Source organism: Macrosteles quadrilineatus, unplaced genomic scaffold (genome assembly GCF_028750875.1).
Source record: "Macrosteles quadrilineatus isolate MER2022 unplaced genomic scaffold, UCM_ALF_1.0 Scaffold_4__1_contigs__length_99947679, whole genome shotgun sequence".
NCBI classification, from domain to species: Eukaryota; Metazoa; Arthropoda; class Insecta; order Hemiptera; family Cicadellidae; genus Macrosteles; species Macrosteles quadrilineatus.
Window position 1 is genome coordinate 35,263,415 of NW_026542597.1, and position 14,854 is coordinate 35,278,268.

Below are 14,854 nucleotides of genomic sequence, written 5' to 3' on the forward strand. Positions count from 1 at the left end.
CGCTAATGGACGTATATATATATATGTGTGTGTCTGTTTGAACGGAGTATGTTTTTGGGCTCTGGGGACCTCAAAACAAAGAAGTAAATCGGTCCCATGTCTAGGTCTTACCATGAGACCTACGGTAATAGCTTATTCCCTGTATAGGAAATTCGCTAAAAATTATACTAGAAAAAAACCCATGGCTAAGAAACATTTCGGTTTGTTAATTTAAAACATACTAAGTCTTACAATAAAACATTTACTATTCAGTTTATGTAGTTAAAATGATAGTTTTACTACTCTCCATTTTATATAGAATACAAATAATTCAACCTTTTTCACTCTATGTATCAGTATCATACTAATTAGCTTGACAATATATAGAATGCATATGTTTAAAAACATCCCCTGTAATAAGGCTACCATTACAAAGTGAATGCTGGATGTTGATACTAGTTAGAAGGATTTTGCATTAACTGTACACAATTTATCTGTGCCGAGTTTATGACATACCTGCACAGGAACTGTTGCCATGGAGATGTTTGGTATATAGGCCATGCGAGGTTTGATGGTTGGCTGTATTATGTGTGACTGTGTGTAGACCATCGGTACCAACGGCAACTGGTACATCAGGCTTGGCATGTACTGCACTGTAATATCAAATAGCCGAGCATTACATTTCAATACTTTGATTGATAAGATGAGGTAAATATGGATGTGGGGAGAAGATCAGACCCATGAAGGGTTGTTTGAAAGGAATGTTTTAAACTCAAACTTAACTAATTGAATAAAAGACTCGGATATGTAAAAATGTTTACTGTACAAAAAATACTGCTTGAAATCACACACAAATTCAACACTAAATCTTTTACTTATGACAGTATACCAGCGTCATTGTGGCTATACAATGGTGATATTTTCTGTGAGTTTTGGTAATTTTCTCAGATTTATTACTTTAATTGAATTATTGGATTGACTTATAAACTGAACCCTGAAAAGCTTCAACCTCAAAATTTTTCAGAATAGTACTGTAATCTAGCCAGGGTGGTAGATACGAGGTCTTCAGCACCACACGGTATATTATTTTTTGTTAATCTATTGTCAAGTAACTATACGGTCAAAAATCAGACTCTTGTACGCAGCCTACCTGGATGGGCGAGGTACGGTGGGGCAGCTGCTACCTGCACTTGGGGTCTCAGTGTGGGTCTGGGGTGTTCACTAGCTCGGACCCCAGCAGGTCCCCGGGGTAGCTCATGGTGTCCGCTGACAGTCATGGGGGTAGTGGTGGGGAGTGTGGTAGGCAGAGTGTTCATATACACACATGGCAGTTGCATGATGGGGTTAACCAGTGGACTGGAAAGACGAGTTGTTAAATTAAAATTGTTGTCCCATTATTGCTTAAAATTAAAAGTATGCAGTGAGAATGATGCTATGAGTACACTCTCGCCTAGTTGCTTGCCGAGGCGCCTGCCGAGTAATTTGTTTACTTTTGCATTGACCAAGCAAGTGTGAACTGGGCACCTCACGGTCTACACTTGTGCAGTCTCAGGTCCTTTGACTCATGCCACAAGCTAACTTTAGACGAGCGCAGGAGAGCGTGAGAGTAGTCAAGGCGAGACAACCCAAGTCAGGGCGAGAGGAGCCGAGCGCACCGAGTAAACTCACACTCGCACCCGCTCGCCTTGTCTTGACGAAAGTGTACTGGTGGCATAAAAGGTTAGTATAATTTTCCAATAGTGCAGCATCTGAGTTCCTCAGCAAACCTTAGTATGCTCAATGGATACTCGCCTGGTACCTATAGGTAATGTATAGGCTCAATACTTATGGACAGTACAGGTACTTAACACAATCCCTACCCATCGATGTATAATAACTCTACTGGATAGCGCGCTAGGTGGTGGAAAAACGGTCCGTGCCCGCCAATCGAATTGGCGGGATACCGAGGCGGACGGGCCGAATGAACCTCTCTGTTTTACACAAACATACATTCACTCAACCTGCTCTGCTACATTTATTTGTTAAGATAAAAATTTCAAATTGATATATTATTTTTCTGGAAAGACCAGTGCTCATTACTATGTAGCTAGTTTTTACATTAACATATTTTTTATAATTTATTTAGGCAAATTAAAACAGATGATTGTTTTTTAACACCATTAAAAACATGAAAAATGTAGTAAGCGAGGAACTTTTTTATTTTTTGGTCAGGAAAAAAATTCCTGCGGCAAAGTTTTAGATCAAAGTATGAGTTTCATTTTTTATTTGAAGCTTTTTTTTATACGGAGCCTACTTGTATCATTTTTAAGCGATTAAAAATAGGCATAAAATCGCTTGGCGCGGCATTGGCGCTAGGAGCTCGGCCGGCTCAGCATCAGTTTACGGGATATAGAAACCGAGTTTCTAGCATTTAATTATCATTATATTACATCAAATATGTTATTACATTACGAAGAATGGTAACCAAATTAACAGGCGTATGTTTATGCATTTTAATGCTTACCGGTAGATGATAGTTAACAAAATTCTTCGAATCAAAGAATAAGTGTTGGATTTCACAGCAGTATTTAATACTTAAGAAAATATTTTGTTATTATTTTACTTCAGTGATAAAAATGAATACATTTTAGATATTGGCATTAAATATTATACACTCATTTTATTTAGCAACATAATATGTTTTCCAAACACGTTAATCACAGTATGACAAAGAAACATACTATAATATAAACAAAATATATTTTCTTAAATGCATTTGCCTCAACGAAGCAAATGATGACATGCATGTGTGATAAAATAATTATTGTGATATACTTTGCTCTGGTTAATTTTCAAATATAAATAAATCTAACTCTTTTATATCACCACTACATTTCTTATGAGATTTACTTTTGACACATACTCTACAAAGTGTGAGCAAGTAGGTAGATTAATAATATCTGCCTATAAAACCTCCTTAAGTTAATTACAATCAATTATCCTCGGAATATTTCCACAAAACTAACATAGCAATACACGGCGAGAGCGGGCGCGACGCTCGCCACTAGGGTGACTCATGCCTTTTATCCCCACTCCTCGCGGACAGAGCGAGGCAGCGACGGACCGTTTTTCGAGCCCTACTTCAACCTGAGCGCGCAATCCAGGGAGTTATTATACATCGATGTCCCTACCAGGTGTTAAAGAAATTTTAGATAGTATCATATATACTTTATGTAATATCACATATATATGTAAAATGATTGATAGCTATTGGGATTTGAAGAAGAGTTGACATCAGCAATGTATAAAAACAATGAGGGGCATGTAAGAAAGACATAATAGGGCTTAAAACTCATAAAACTGATAAAAGTACATTACAGTAGAATGTACTTTACTTCCGACCTCGGAATAACCGACTCCCTTACATGTGTCCAGTGGGTATTTGCTGAATTGGCGGGGGCACTGTCCACTCTGGAGGAGGTACTACAGGCAGAGCAGGCGGGCGAATCCTGGCTCCCTCTTGGGCTATGTTGGACCTGTCTCGATGACCTCCCTTGAATGCCTTGAGAGGCTCACCTTCCCACGAATGTGAGACACTCCGCTTCATACCATGACCTCCTTGATCGTCCTGAAACCAACAAAAAATTGGATTGACAAAATTTTGCTTAGTAGATTTTTTTTATTTTACCAATAGCTTTTTTGGTGTTAATAGTAAGGAAACTAGGCTGCTCAGCTGGGAAGTGACATAACAGCTGAGATGACAGATGGCAGTAAATTACATCACTTGCTGGCCCAGCAGCCTTCTTTACCACTGGTGTATGTGTTTACATCAAAACAGCATTAAAAATTGTAATTTTGAGGCAGAAGAAAATAAAATGTTGAAGATGATTACAGCGTTCAAGTGGGGTGTGCTATGAAAAAGTAAAAGCAACTTGAAGTAAGGTACAAATATGTCACAATATCATTTTGATGAGACAGGGATGCAGTTATAATCCAGTAAATTTGTATTTAAATTTACTCATAGCGAGAAAGTTTTGGGGTAGTTTAGATTTTTTCCATTTCTAATGTATTTCGGGGTGCTGAATCCGAATCTGAGGTTTGCCAACAAAAATTCTTGACGCAACATTGACAAAAATGAGAAAAATATGGAAAAAATGATATTTTTTGTAATATTTGGCTTATATTTCTGAAACTATCAATTTTCCGTTATTAGACTATATTATAAAAATTAAAGTACACAAAATTTGCTACAAGATTGACCCCTAATGTGGTAATCACCGATGAACCGTTTAGGCTCCAGAGCTATTTGAAAATTGGAACATTTTGTGTTAGTTTTTAAATTTCTCCAATTATTCTGTCAATGACATATATTAATTGTATATGCCCAGGCAAAGGTCTTATATAAATACAAAGTGTTAAAATTTATTAATTTTGTGTAACTGAACCGTTGGTTTTTTATTTAGTATACAGAAAAGTTACACGAACTGTTGCCGTTTAAATTATCCTCGTTTAGAGGGTTGTAATGAGGCAGGTTCTGGCAAACATTTCGATGCATTATTTGTGAGCATTCTAGCTTGTTCATCTGCACATATAAAAAAGGTTAAAAGTAAAAAAAATTACACATAATAATAAGTAATACCAAAATCAAAACTATCAAAATTAAAATAATAGCAATCTGTTAATCATGTAATATCGTATGCACCTGATGACGTGATATTAAGATATGCGTAAATAATAAAATGTTATCTAGGCATATACTGTTGCTAAGCATTTACATTGTGTGTAGATTTTGTAGGTAGTAGGTCCTAGGGCCTAGGGCATAGGCCTACATGAGCGTGGTAAGGGTTAATTGACTTATTACGGGGGGGTTAAGATAGTCAATACGAATATTGGCTAGAAAACTAAATCCAACATTGCCTCACTGCCCCCAACTCAAGCAGCTGCGTAGACATAACTCGCTTAGAGTTTACATTTACATTCGGGTGAATGATAGGGGGTGAAAAAATTTTTATTGGCCTATGGTAACAGTGCCAATCACTCTAAGCCATGCATCGGTCTTGAAATTTTACACAGAAAATTGTATAATGGGTGCCAATACGATTGAGGATGTACAATGGGCTGTGATGCTAGAGTCTAAGTAAGTAAGAAAGTAAGTATGGTACCAAACGCACATTCCTTTATTTATTAACTTGTTAAATCTACACACAATATAAATGCTTAGTAACAGTATATGCCTACATAACATTATTATTATTTACGTAAATCTTAATATCACGTCATCAGGTGCATACGATATTACATGATAAACAGATTGCTGTTATTTTAATTTTGAAAATTTTTTTTACTTTTAAACTTTTTTTAAATGTCCAGATGAACAAGCTAGAATGCTCACAAATAATGCATCGAAATTTTTGCTAGAACCTGCCTCATTACAACCCTCTGAGCGAGGATAATTTATACGGCAACAGTTCGTGTAACTTTTCTCTACACTAAATAAAAAATCAACGGTTTAGTAACACAAAATTAATCAATTTTAAGACTTTGGATTTATGTAAGACCTTTGCCTGGGCATATACAATTAATATATGTCATTGACAGAATAATTGGAGAAATTTAAAAACTAACACAAAATGTTCCAATTTTCAAATAGCTCTGGAGCCTAAACGGTTCATCGGTGATTACCACATTAGGGGTCAATCTTGTAGCAAATTTTGTGTACTTTAATTTTTATAATATAGTCTAATAACGGAAAGTTGATAGTTTCAGAGTTATAAGCCAAATATTACAAAAAATATAATTTTTTCCATATTTTTCTAATTTTTGTCAATGTTGCGTCAAGAATTTTTGTTGGCAAACCTCAGATTCGGATTCAGCGCCCCGAAATACATAAGAAATGGAAAAAATCAAAACTACCCCAAAACTTTCCTGGTAAAAACACAAATTAACTGAATTATTATAGCATATTTTAACCTAATTATCAATAGAATGTGAGTATGGGATGAAAATATAAAGAGGAAAAGAGATCGCAGATTATAAAGGCAAAATCGCCATGCTCATTTGAAACAAATACGTATTAATGAAGATCATAAAATATAAAGAATAGTTGATTTTGGTTTAACTTGTCACCAAGCAGCTGTAAATGTTGTACTCTACCTGTTCATTCTCTTCTAGTATTTTGTGCCGTATGTTTTTGTGCTTCCTGTTATTTCCACCCTTATTTTTCTCCTTTTTGTGTTTTTGTGCCATCTGCTTGTTCATGTTTTCATTGTGCCTGTTAAAAATATAACAATAATAACTATCTTTTACAAATGTAGGTATTTATCCCATACACACTGGATTATAATTATAATGTAAAGGTGCGTTCACATTTTAAAAATCTGGCATTGTAACTAGCTAGGTATCTTGTTTTTTTTTCATGGGAATGGTCTGGCACATTGGCTCCTATATAAAAACAGCAAGGAGAGTTTATAAACATGAGCCAGAGACTTGATCAAATGGAAACTGAGTAAAGTAAAGATTCTTATTATCAGTACCGCTATTTCAAACAGATTTTCCAACCTCACTTGCTGGTATATTCAATTAACTTAATTATTGGTTGGAAATTATTTAAAATAGAAACAACATTGCTAGAGAAGAAAATGTGATGTTTTTGACACTGACTTGTAAAGCATTTCCTCAGTGAGTGGTCTGGAGTCGTATTCCTCTGCAGTCAAAGGTTTCTTGGCATTGGTCTCAACAGGTGGTTTGTTGTTACTGTTGTTGTTTGGTTTGTTGTTACTGTTGTTGTTGAGTTTGTTGTTACTGTTGTTGCTGGGTTTGTTGTTACCGTTGTTGTTGGGTTTGTTGTTACTGTTGTTGTTGGGTTTGTTGTTACTGCTGTTGTTGGGTTTGAGCCGAGCGCTGTTAGAGCTCAGACCGCTGCCACTTCCGTTGCCGCTGCCGTTGAGGCAACTGTCACTGAAAACATTACAAACATATATAACAGACTGGAATAACAAGAAATTAATCACTAGTATCCACTGTTGCGGCTCTACAGGACCCCCTTCAGGCAACTAGCTCCCTTCTTTATCCTACAACGTAAGCACTATAACCACTGGACTGCTCTGATTCAAACTTGGAAGACTCATAGTCATTGGGACTAACACAACCGGAGACTATGAGCATTCACTATTGGATACAGATGAAGACATCCCATCTATATGGATCAGCTGTAGCTAATTTTTTACTAAAAAAGAATGTAGTTGTGTGAGCCAGTCACAGATTGCACTAGTGTCTAAAACTCTATTTTGTACCTATTTTTTTTTGTTACTGACATAGTTGCAGGGTCACAACAGTTGCTTATAGCTCATAATAAGTCATTCCATTAGTTTGACTTGGTAAAAAACATTGTGTAATCGGCAGAAATCAGTAATTTAGATCAGCGCAATCTGTAGGTGGCTCAAATCAACTAAGTCAAATTTGATTAACCTGGCTACAACTTAAACATGGGGATGGAATGTCTGGTTGTTGAATCATAGTCAAAGCTATGAGGCATTCACATTAGGTAAACAGTCCAGTAGCATTGATTGATATAGGAAGTTCCTGGCTGGGTAGTTGTTGTTAAAGTGCTCGTCTAACATTAAAAAGTCGCAGGTTCGATCTTGAGAAAAGTTAATAGCTTTTTGATCGTTCCAAACTGGACCCAGCTGTCTCCTCATCATTAAATAAATGGGCTTTAAATAAATGAACCTGACTGATGAAACAGCTGATCTTAGTCAGTAACAAAGCAACACAGATCATTTCACACAATTACCTTCACTCATATTTGTTTAAAATACGCACCTAGATGGTGTCCCCATCTCAAATAACTAATTAAGAAAGAACATAAGGTTCGAGCTTCTAAGAACTTTGACATGGAGGCTACCTGTTGTAGGTGAATTAGTTACATTCTGATCTACAAGGAAATACAATTATGAATTGAAAGTTATTAGGAAATGGCATGCTAAGTAAATTCCCTAAGAGTACAGGTATTTTTTACCTATACTGTCCATTTCCAACCTTGGATCAGAGGGATTATTTAATGTACTTGTTGGAACTTGTTGGTGTACAAAATGGTCACAAAACTGGTAGATATCCACAATAAGAAACAAATTATTGAAAAAAATATTAAATATTCAAGAGAAAACACAACTGGGTGGTTGAAATACAATTAAACTTCGAAGTCTTGGCATGTAACAAAACAAAGGAACACAACTAAAATATCAGTCAAAGAGACTAAGATGTGCTGGTCGTGTTTCCAACTGACCTGTTTGAGTTGAAGCTAGAGTTGTTTGGTAGAGATTTCCCCTCCTCCCCTCCACTAGAGGACGACTGGTTCTGATCGGTTTTTGTATCCCTCGATTCCTCAGAACCAATAGTTTTTGGTTCACTTGCAAAAAATCTGGAAACAAAGACTTTTGGTAAAATTTTAAATCAAATTATAATATAGATTTTGGCGGAAACAGGGAAATTTTTCTTGATTGAGATTTCTACCTTTTTCTTTAGGCAGTTAGACCAATGAATACAAAAACCTTATGAAACGAAATGCCCATGTTAAAAATTCAGCCTGAGATTTGTGAATTTTGGCAAGTTTGGCGCAGCACCGTTCGGTAGGAAAGGCGCTGCTATCTATTAAAAAAATCCAGTCTAACTATTCCACATAAACATTTTGCTTCTTATAAGGTTTGTATTAATTGGTTAGACCTAAATTAACCTTTAGAGTCTTATACATCAATATATTTTTAATCGAGAGTGACATAAAGAAACCTTTAATCAATCAACATCGAGCAACATATGCTGCAGCACGGGGGTCAAGTGTAGAGATTACACTTGGGCATTGAATTTAACAGTATTGCTGTACTTCCAACCATCAAGTGAAGGCATCATAACAAGGATAAAAGACGCTGGTGATTGGTGGGATTCTAGTCTGAGCTTCGTACAGAACCTGTGTCTAATCTCAAGACCAGCCATTCTCAGGTATACAATTAAAGTCAGCTCTCATCTTGAGGTGTGAGCATAAGACAGAAACACTCACATGGTTGGGGAGAAGGTAATATGTTTCTGAAATAAAACATACTTTTAGCTCAAATATCCAAACAGATTATGTCCCTGCAAAGCAAACTTAGTAGCTGAGTATTTAAAATCACTTTGAATTTAAGAAATAGGGATTGTTGCAATTGGAAAAATGTCAATGCGCCCTAGCGTTCATAAAAAACTAGAAAACTAACCTTTGTATGTTCTCATTGTATGTAAGTTGGTTGTAGCTCGGAGTGTCGGAGGAGGATTTGTCAGAGTAAACGTGGTGAGGCGAAATCTCACCCAGCATTTCAGAAGCGGCCTGAAAGATAACACTGTTATTGTAAAGTTTTAATTTTTTGGATGGGGAGCTTAATTGAATTTCGAACTATTACTTAAAAGTTCTTTTATATTTAAAGGCTAGTTCTAGGTCTACAAATACAACAAAATTCATGCACGGTTAGTAATGAGGAAAGGTTTTGACTGTTGATCAACTACTTACTTTGATACTCACAGAAGGAACTGCGACAGGTGCACTTGAAAGTGCATCTTTCACATTGACTTGGTCTGAAGATATCTTCTCCAGAGATTCAACCAGTTGTGCCAACTGTTTTCTGCTTGGCTCAAAGCACCTCACTATCGGCTGCACCAGCAAATGTTACCATATCAATTTAGCACAATTTCAGAAAACTATAAGGGACAATTTGTTCAAAACTGTAATTATTTTATAAACTTGTAACATGAAACCTAGTCCTTCTAAGTTCCATCGATCTGAACTAATTGGGACCGTATCCTGTTCAGATTACTAAATAGTTAGGATAAGCTGGAAATACAATTGCATAAAAAATAAAAAAATGTATTTTCTTGAAAATATTTTTGACTATATTTTGATCTGGCGATTAGACAGGCACGTTTATAGTGCCAGTTTTGTCATAAGACAGGAACTGGTACAGGCTCTAATATTTGTTCTTCTTTGTGGCTTAAGTCTAAATTAATTTAAACGTCACATAGATTACTATGTAACTTAGTAGTATAGCAAGTAAATAGATTACTAATTAATTAAAACATTTTCAAACAATAAATTGTACATGTGAGAAGACTTACCTCAATGAGTAAAACTTTAATTTCTTCTTGGTAAGTCTTGCATTCGTTCTGTTCTTCTTCACTTTTCACAACCGGTTCAGGATCGAGAACCGGAGTAACAACATCAGGGTTGTGCGGGCCCTAAAAAATCAATACAAATTTAAATTAGTATAATAATTAATTACATGGCTTTTCGTGGAAGGAGTTTTCCAACAAAGAAAAAGTTTCTCTGACTTGGAACTCTACCCTTTTTGGTTTCCTAAGTAGGTGAAACTGAAGCTTACGGAGGGCTCTGTACCAACGGGTTTCAGTGTTATCGCGTAACTATATGAATCATTGGTGATTGGAAGGATTCGAACCTGGACCGTTCAATAGGAACTCATTTAATTTTGGTGAAGGATAACCAACATTGCATCATATCATTTGCTAAGGAGTAATATTACAAAACAAGTGTTGAATTATCTGTATCAAATTGAGAAGTTCCATTGACTAATAATATGCATACACAGTATGTTACTCACAGTCAAAACTCGATGACGTCCGATGATAAACTCCAACTTTTTCCCCCAAGGATTGATGAAGCTGGACCACTCAGTCTCCACCATTACACAGTCGCCATTTTGGCATCTGAACTTGTACGGACGACTTGTAAACAACTGTCCTTCCTCCATCAACACTGTTCACAGAAAAGAAGCGAATAACAATAATTGTTACTGAACAAAACATTAGGTTGGTAATAGTGATGTAGATTGAAAAAACAGCTGTTCCCTCGTGTTTCCCCCCCCACCACACCACCGATTGGTACAATAAATTGCTTTTATGTTCTTTGTTGGTAAGTCATTTTATTGCTCTCATTGTGGCACTATTTATTGAGTAACCATCACTCCACTGAATTCTTCAGAAGATATTAGAGGGCTAAAACATCACATTTTTTGCCTAGAACTCTTTCATTTTCCTTCGGTTATTTTGAGAGAGATAGGGAGAGAGAGGGAGAGAGAGAGAGAGAGAGGGAGAGGGAGGGAGAGGGAGAGAGAGAGAGAGAGAGGGAGAGAGATTTTCAAAGATCGTATCACTGAAAACCACCAATAGCATGTTGCCTATTTCCAAAATATAAATTGTTGAATAATGTTTTGTATTATAGTAAAGCCTCATTTTATTGCACGTATTCTTGCAAGAATCCAAATTATTTTTTTATAATGGAAAAACTTTCTGTTCATAATAATCCTTGAACAGATTGTTAGGGATTGAACAGATGGGGTGATATTGTACTACAAAATAAAGTAAATGTAGGTAATCTTGAGTCAGCTAGCCTAAACCCCATGATTCTGCTTACCGTTAGTATAAACATCTTTCAGATAAGGTAAGTCCTCGGTGTAGTAAAAGTCAAAGATGGATCTGCCGATCATGTCGTGAGGTACGTAGCCAAAGTGATGCACGACCTCATTGTCCACATGGCTGATGAGTGTGTTGGCCGTGTGACGAATGGTGAATGTTGGTGGGTTGCAAAAGGCCTCATCAGGAACTAAACACAAGACAAAACATAGCTTTATGAACAATGCAAAAGCCGTGGATAACTTTCTAGCTAGTACATCATAGGGATAGACCTTGCACTCCTGCTCCAGAATAACCAATTAAGTAAGACCTATGATTAGTCTTGCAAATGTGAAATAGAAACAGACAATATAGACAGACTTAATTTCATGTTAATCAGCACTAAAAGCAGACAAAAAACTAAAAAAAAAAAAAAACATCGATTATCAATGATTTGCCTGAAACCATCAATGTTTTTGGTACATCAATGATCATGTGCATAGATTCTCATCCCCAGTCTATCAGATAATTTGTATGTCAATTATGGTGCCTACGGGCACATATGTAAAGTACTGTATACAAATTTGAACAAACAGTGTTTTTTGGGTCCCAAGAATCCTAAAACAGAAAAGAATAAACCTGTCAAACCTCACTTTTGCTGTGAAAACTACTGTACTTAGCTCTACTTCCCTAAAGATATTTTTAAGAGATTGATATTTTTTGTGTGACGCAGTACCTAGATAATAACCAGATCACAGCACAGAGATTTGATTGGTACTCAAGTAAAATTGTAAACATAAATACTCTTAGGCGATTGCAATGCATCAAAAACAACAAGTTGTTGCAAATATTGTTCTTGCTAACATGGGAGATATCATCACCCAAAGAAAGTTTTGAGACGGAATATTTAAACTTAATTTCTTACCTTTATAAGAAGGATTGACAATATGTGCTGTAGCTACAAGAAATACTCCTTGTTCCGGAACTTCCTTAAAGGTCATCGACAGCTGACAAGGAAGGTATGTTGACTTCTTGTCGGCCACTTTGAAGCCTGATGTCATCAAACTGCTGTACTTCCTGATCCAGCAGTAAAAATACTCGGATTCATCTCCTTTCTCGCTCGAACTCATGTCTGAAAAACACAGTATTTCAATTTTGTTGAAAATGTATAAACATGTTTTGTATTTCACTTTGTCAAAAGAGGAATCAAATCAAATTCAGTACAGTGGAAGAACTCTAATACAAAGAAATTTGTCATTGCTGTAGAGACCTTCTCACAGGAGCTAGCTCCATGGGAGGGCCTCGGCCAAAAATAAATGGGGGTCAAACACCCTTGTGTGATACAAAAACTACAGTACTAATTAGCCTCTACAATTTGATGACGTTGTTTAGAATGAATATACTAACTACTTTTCCCTCTTACATTCACTACGATATGAATAATGGAGCTATTTGATCAAATAAATAATGTACCTACTAATCAACGTGGCTAGGTAATTGATAAAATTATTTTTAGTCTAAAATAGTTTAATAAAACAAAATTTAGTTCCAACAAATTAATTTGTTGTAAATTAAATTGATACTACAAAAATACAATTAATTGAAAAATCTTATCTTATCTTACTTCTTACTAATATTATAAATGTGAAAGTTTGTGTGTTTGTTTGTGTGTTTGAAGGTCAATCACGCATAAACCACTGGATGGATTGGGCTGAAAATTGGCATGATGATAGCTCACATTCCTTAACACATTCATTAACATATAGGCATATTCTTATCTCAAAAATCCCTTCGGGCTCCGCCCCAGTGGCTCTGTAGTTCCCCATGTTAACCTTATGAGTATTCATATTTAAAGGGAATTAAAGAATTTAGTCAACTGTTTCAACTAAAAAAGTTGGTTCTATGATATACAAAAGCATTAAAAAGTTATAAGATTTACCAACAGGGTGCAGCACTATATTTTTTTCCATTTATATAAACAGCTTATTTGAACTAAGCAGCAACAAACAACTGTGATACGCAATGAGAACTGTCAAAGTAGGATTGTTTACAGTTATGTTTATGTTTTTAATGTCATGAATAATTTGTGATTTTTTAAATTTGTAATACTTTATTTTTCATTATTGTTTAGGTGAAGAGGTAGAACATTATGGCTATGGTAGATGTGTAATACCATAGTATACCGTCAATTTAAAGAAGCAAATTTTATCAAACTTTGTCCTCCCCCATTGCAAACGCAAAGCTTGAGTATAACTGCAATAAGCAATTTAAACTTATGCCAACCCCGTACGAAGGACGGGTACTCTGCTAGTATCATCATATATCATAAGTACTAATAATACTAATAAGTTTACTGGTCAGTTCAGCTAGTTTTAGCAACTTCATTGTATCTCTTAAGGAAATGGAGATCATACAGTGGGTTCTTGATTTTACTTGGTTTTTTTCAGTAGGTATGGACAGGATTGTAATACTTTTTTTAATTCAGTTTGAGACGGGATTTTTCCTTCTGTGCAGCAAGGGAAGCTTTAGTTTGTTAAAAAAATCTTAAGTTGATATGATTGTTATTCGGGCAAACAATAAATTTTCAGTCTTTACTTCACTTTTCTATGTCATCTCTCCAGGATCGGGGCACTATGGTTATTATCACCCCCAATTGCAGGAACATGATCATACTCCAAATAAAACCAACAGGAATGAATATTTATAATTTTTATGAATGGAATTTGTGCAGTTAGTGAGTTGTTTGTTCGTTTCAAGTGAGTTACAAAAAGGTGTGTAATTATTTTTAGCAAATGGATAAAATAAACAACTTATAAATACTTGTCACCAAAGCAACCACTATTGGGCACAGGTTTAAACACAATTCCCTTGGAAATCATACCAAGGTTTTGTAGTTCTAGTTCTGAGTCTTTGATTTGTTGTGAGATCTTAGAAGGTGACATTTGCTGGCTGATATTAAGGCCCTGGGGGGTGTATGGAGTTCCTAGAAAAAAAGGCAACGTCATTGACAGAAACTACTACACAGTAAGGGGTTTATTTAGTGGTGAGTAGAAGCTACAAGAGCATCATTGATTTGATATAACTGCAGCATACAGAGGAAGTAATAAAATGTTTCTTACTCAGTGAAATGGTTTTGTGCAAATAGGGCGCGAAGTGGCACTTTCCTTTACATGAGAGATATCTTTACGAATGAGCCGCAGGAGAGTGTGGAAAGTTTCTCAAGTGCAGCAAAGGCACTTTGTGCTCGCGTTACACATTCTATTTTTCCTACAGTTACTATAAAGAAAATAAATAATTAGTCTGTCAAACACTAAACAAAACGTTTAAGGTTAGGTTAAATCCAAACCTTGAACAAAAATAGAATGTTAACACGAAACAACAGGTTAAGATGTAGTATAAATTCTCAAAGGCTGTGAAACGCTGCACCAGATAAAACTTGAGCTCAGCAAATAAAGTGGCTTGGACTCCA

The 14,854-nt window shown here is 35.8% G+C and overlaps 1 protein-coding gene across 5 annotated transcripts in view; it reads right to left on the reverse strand.

Annotated features, from left to right (window-relative positions):
- LOC128993494 (period circadian protein) overlaps positions 1-14,854 on the reverse strand; it is a 59,675-nt gene that overhangs the window by 13,295 nt on the left and 31,526 nt on the right. For 3 of the 5 annotated variants that reach the window (XM_054417438.1, XM_054417439.1, XM_054417441.1), the window contains exons 8-20: positions 14,267-14,368; positions 12,311-12,517; positions 11,408-11,596; positions 10,596-10,750; positions 10,096-10,215; positions 9,494-9,634; positions 9,204-9,313; positions 8,243-8,377; positions 6,619-6,915; positions 6,112-6,229; positions 3,384-3,586; positions 1,130-1,335; positions 496-632 (exon numbers count right to left, since the gene is read on the reverse strand). In XM_054417438.1, coding sequence (XP_054273413.1) covers positions 496-632; positions 1,130-1,335; positions 3,384-3,586; positions 6,112-6,229; positions 6,619-6,915; positions 8,243-8,377; positions 9,204-9,313; positions 9,494-9,634; positions 10,096-10,215; positions 10,596-10,750; positions 11,408-11,596; positions 12,311-12,517; positions 14,267-14,368 — 2,120 coding nt within the window. The remainder of the gene's footprint in view (positions 1-495; positions 633-1,129; positions 1,336-3,383; positions 3,587-6,111; positions 6,230-6,618; positions 6,916-8,242; positions 8,378-9,203; positions 9,314-9,493; positions 9,635-10,095; positions 10,216-10,595; positions 10,751-11,407; positions 11,597-12,310; positions 12,518-14,266; positions 14,369-14,854) is intronic. The other 2 variants (XM_054417440.1, XM_054417443.1) reach the window with 2 other exon arrangements.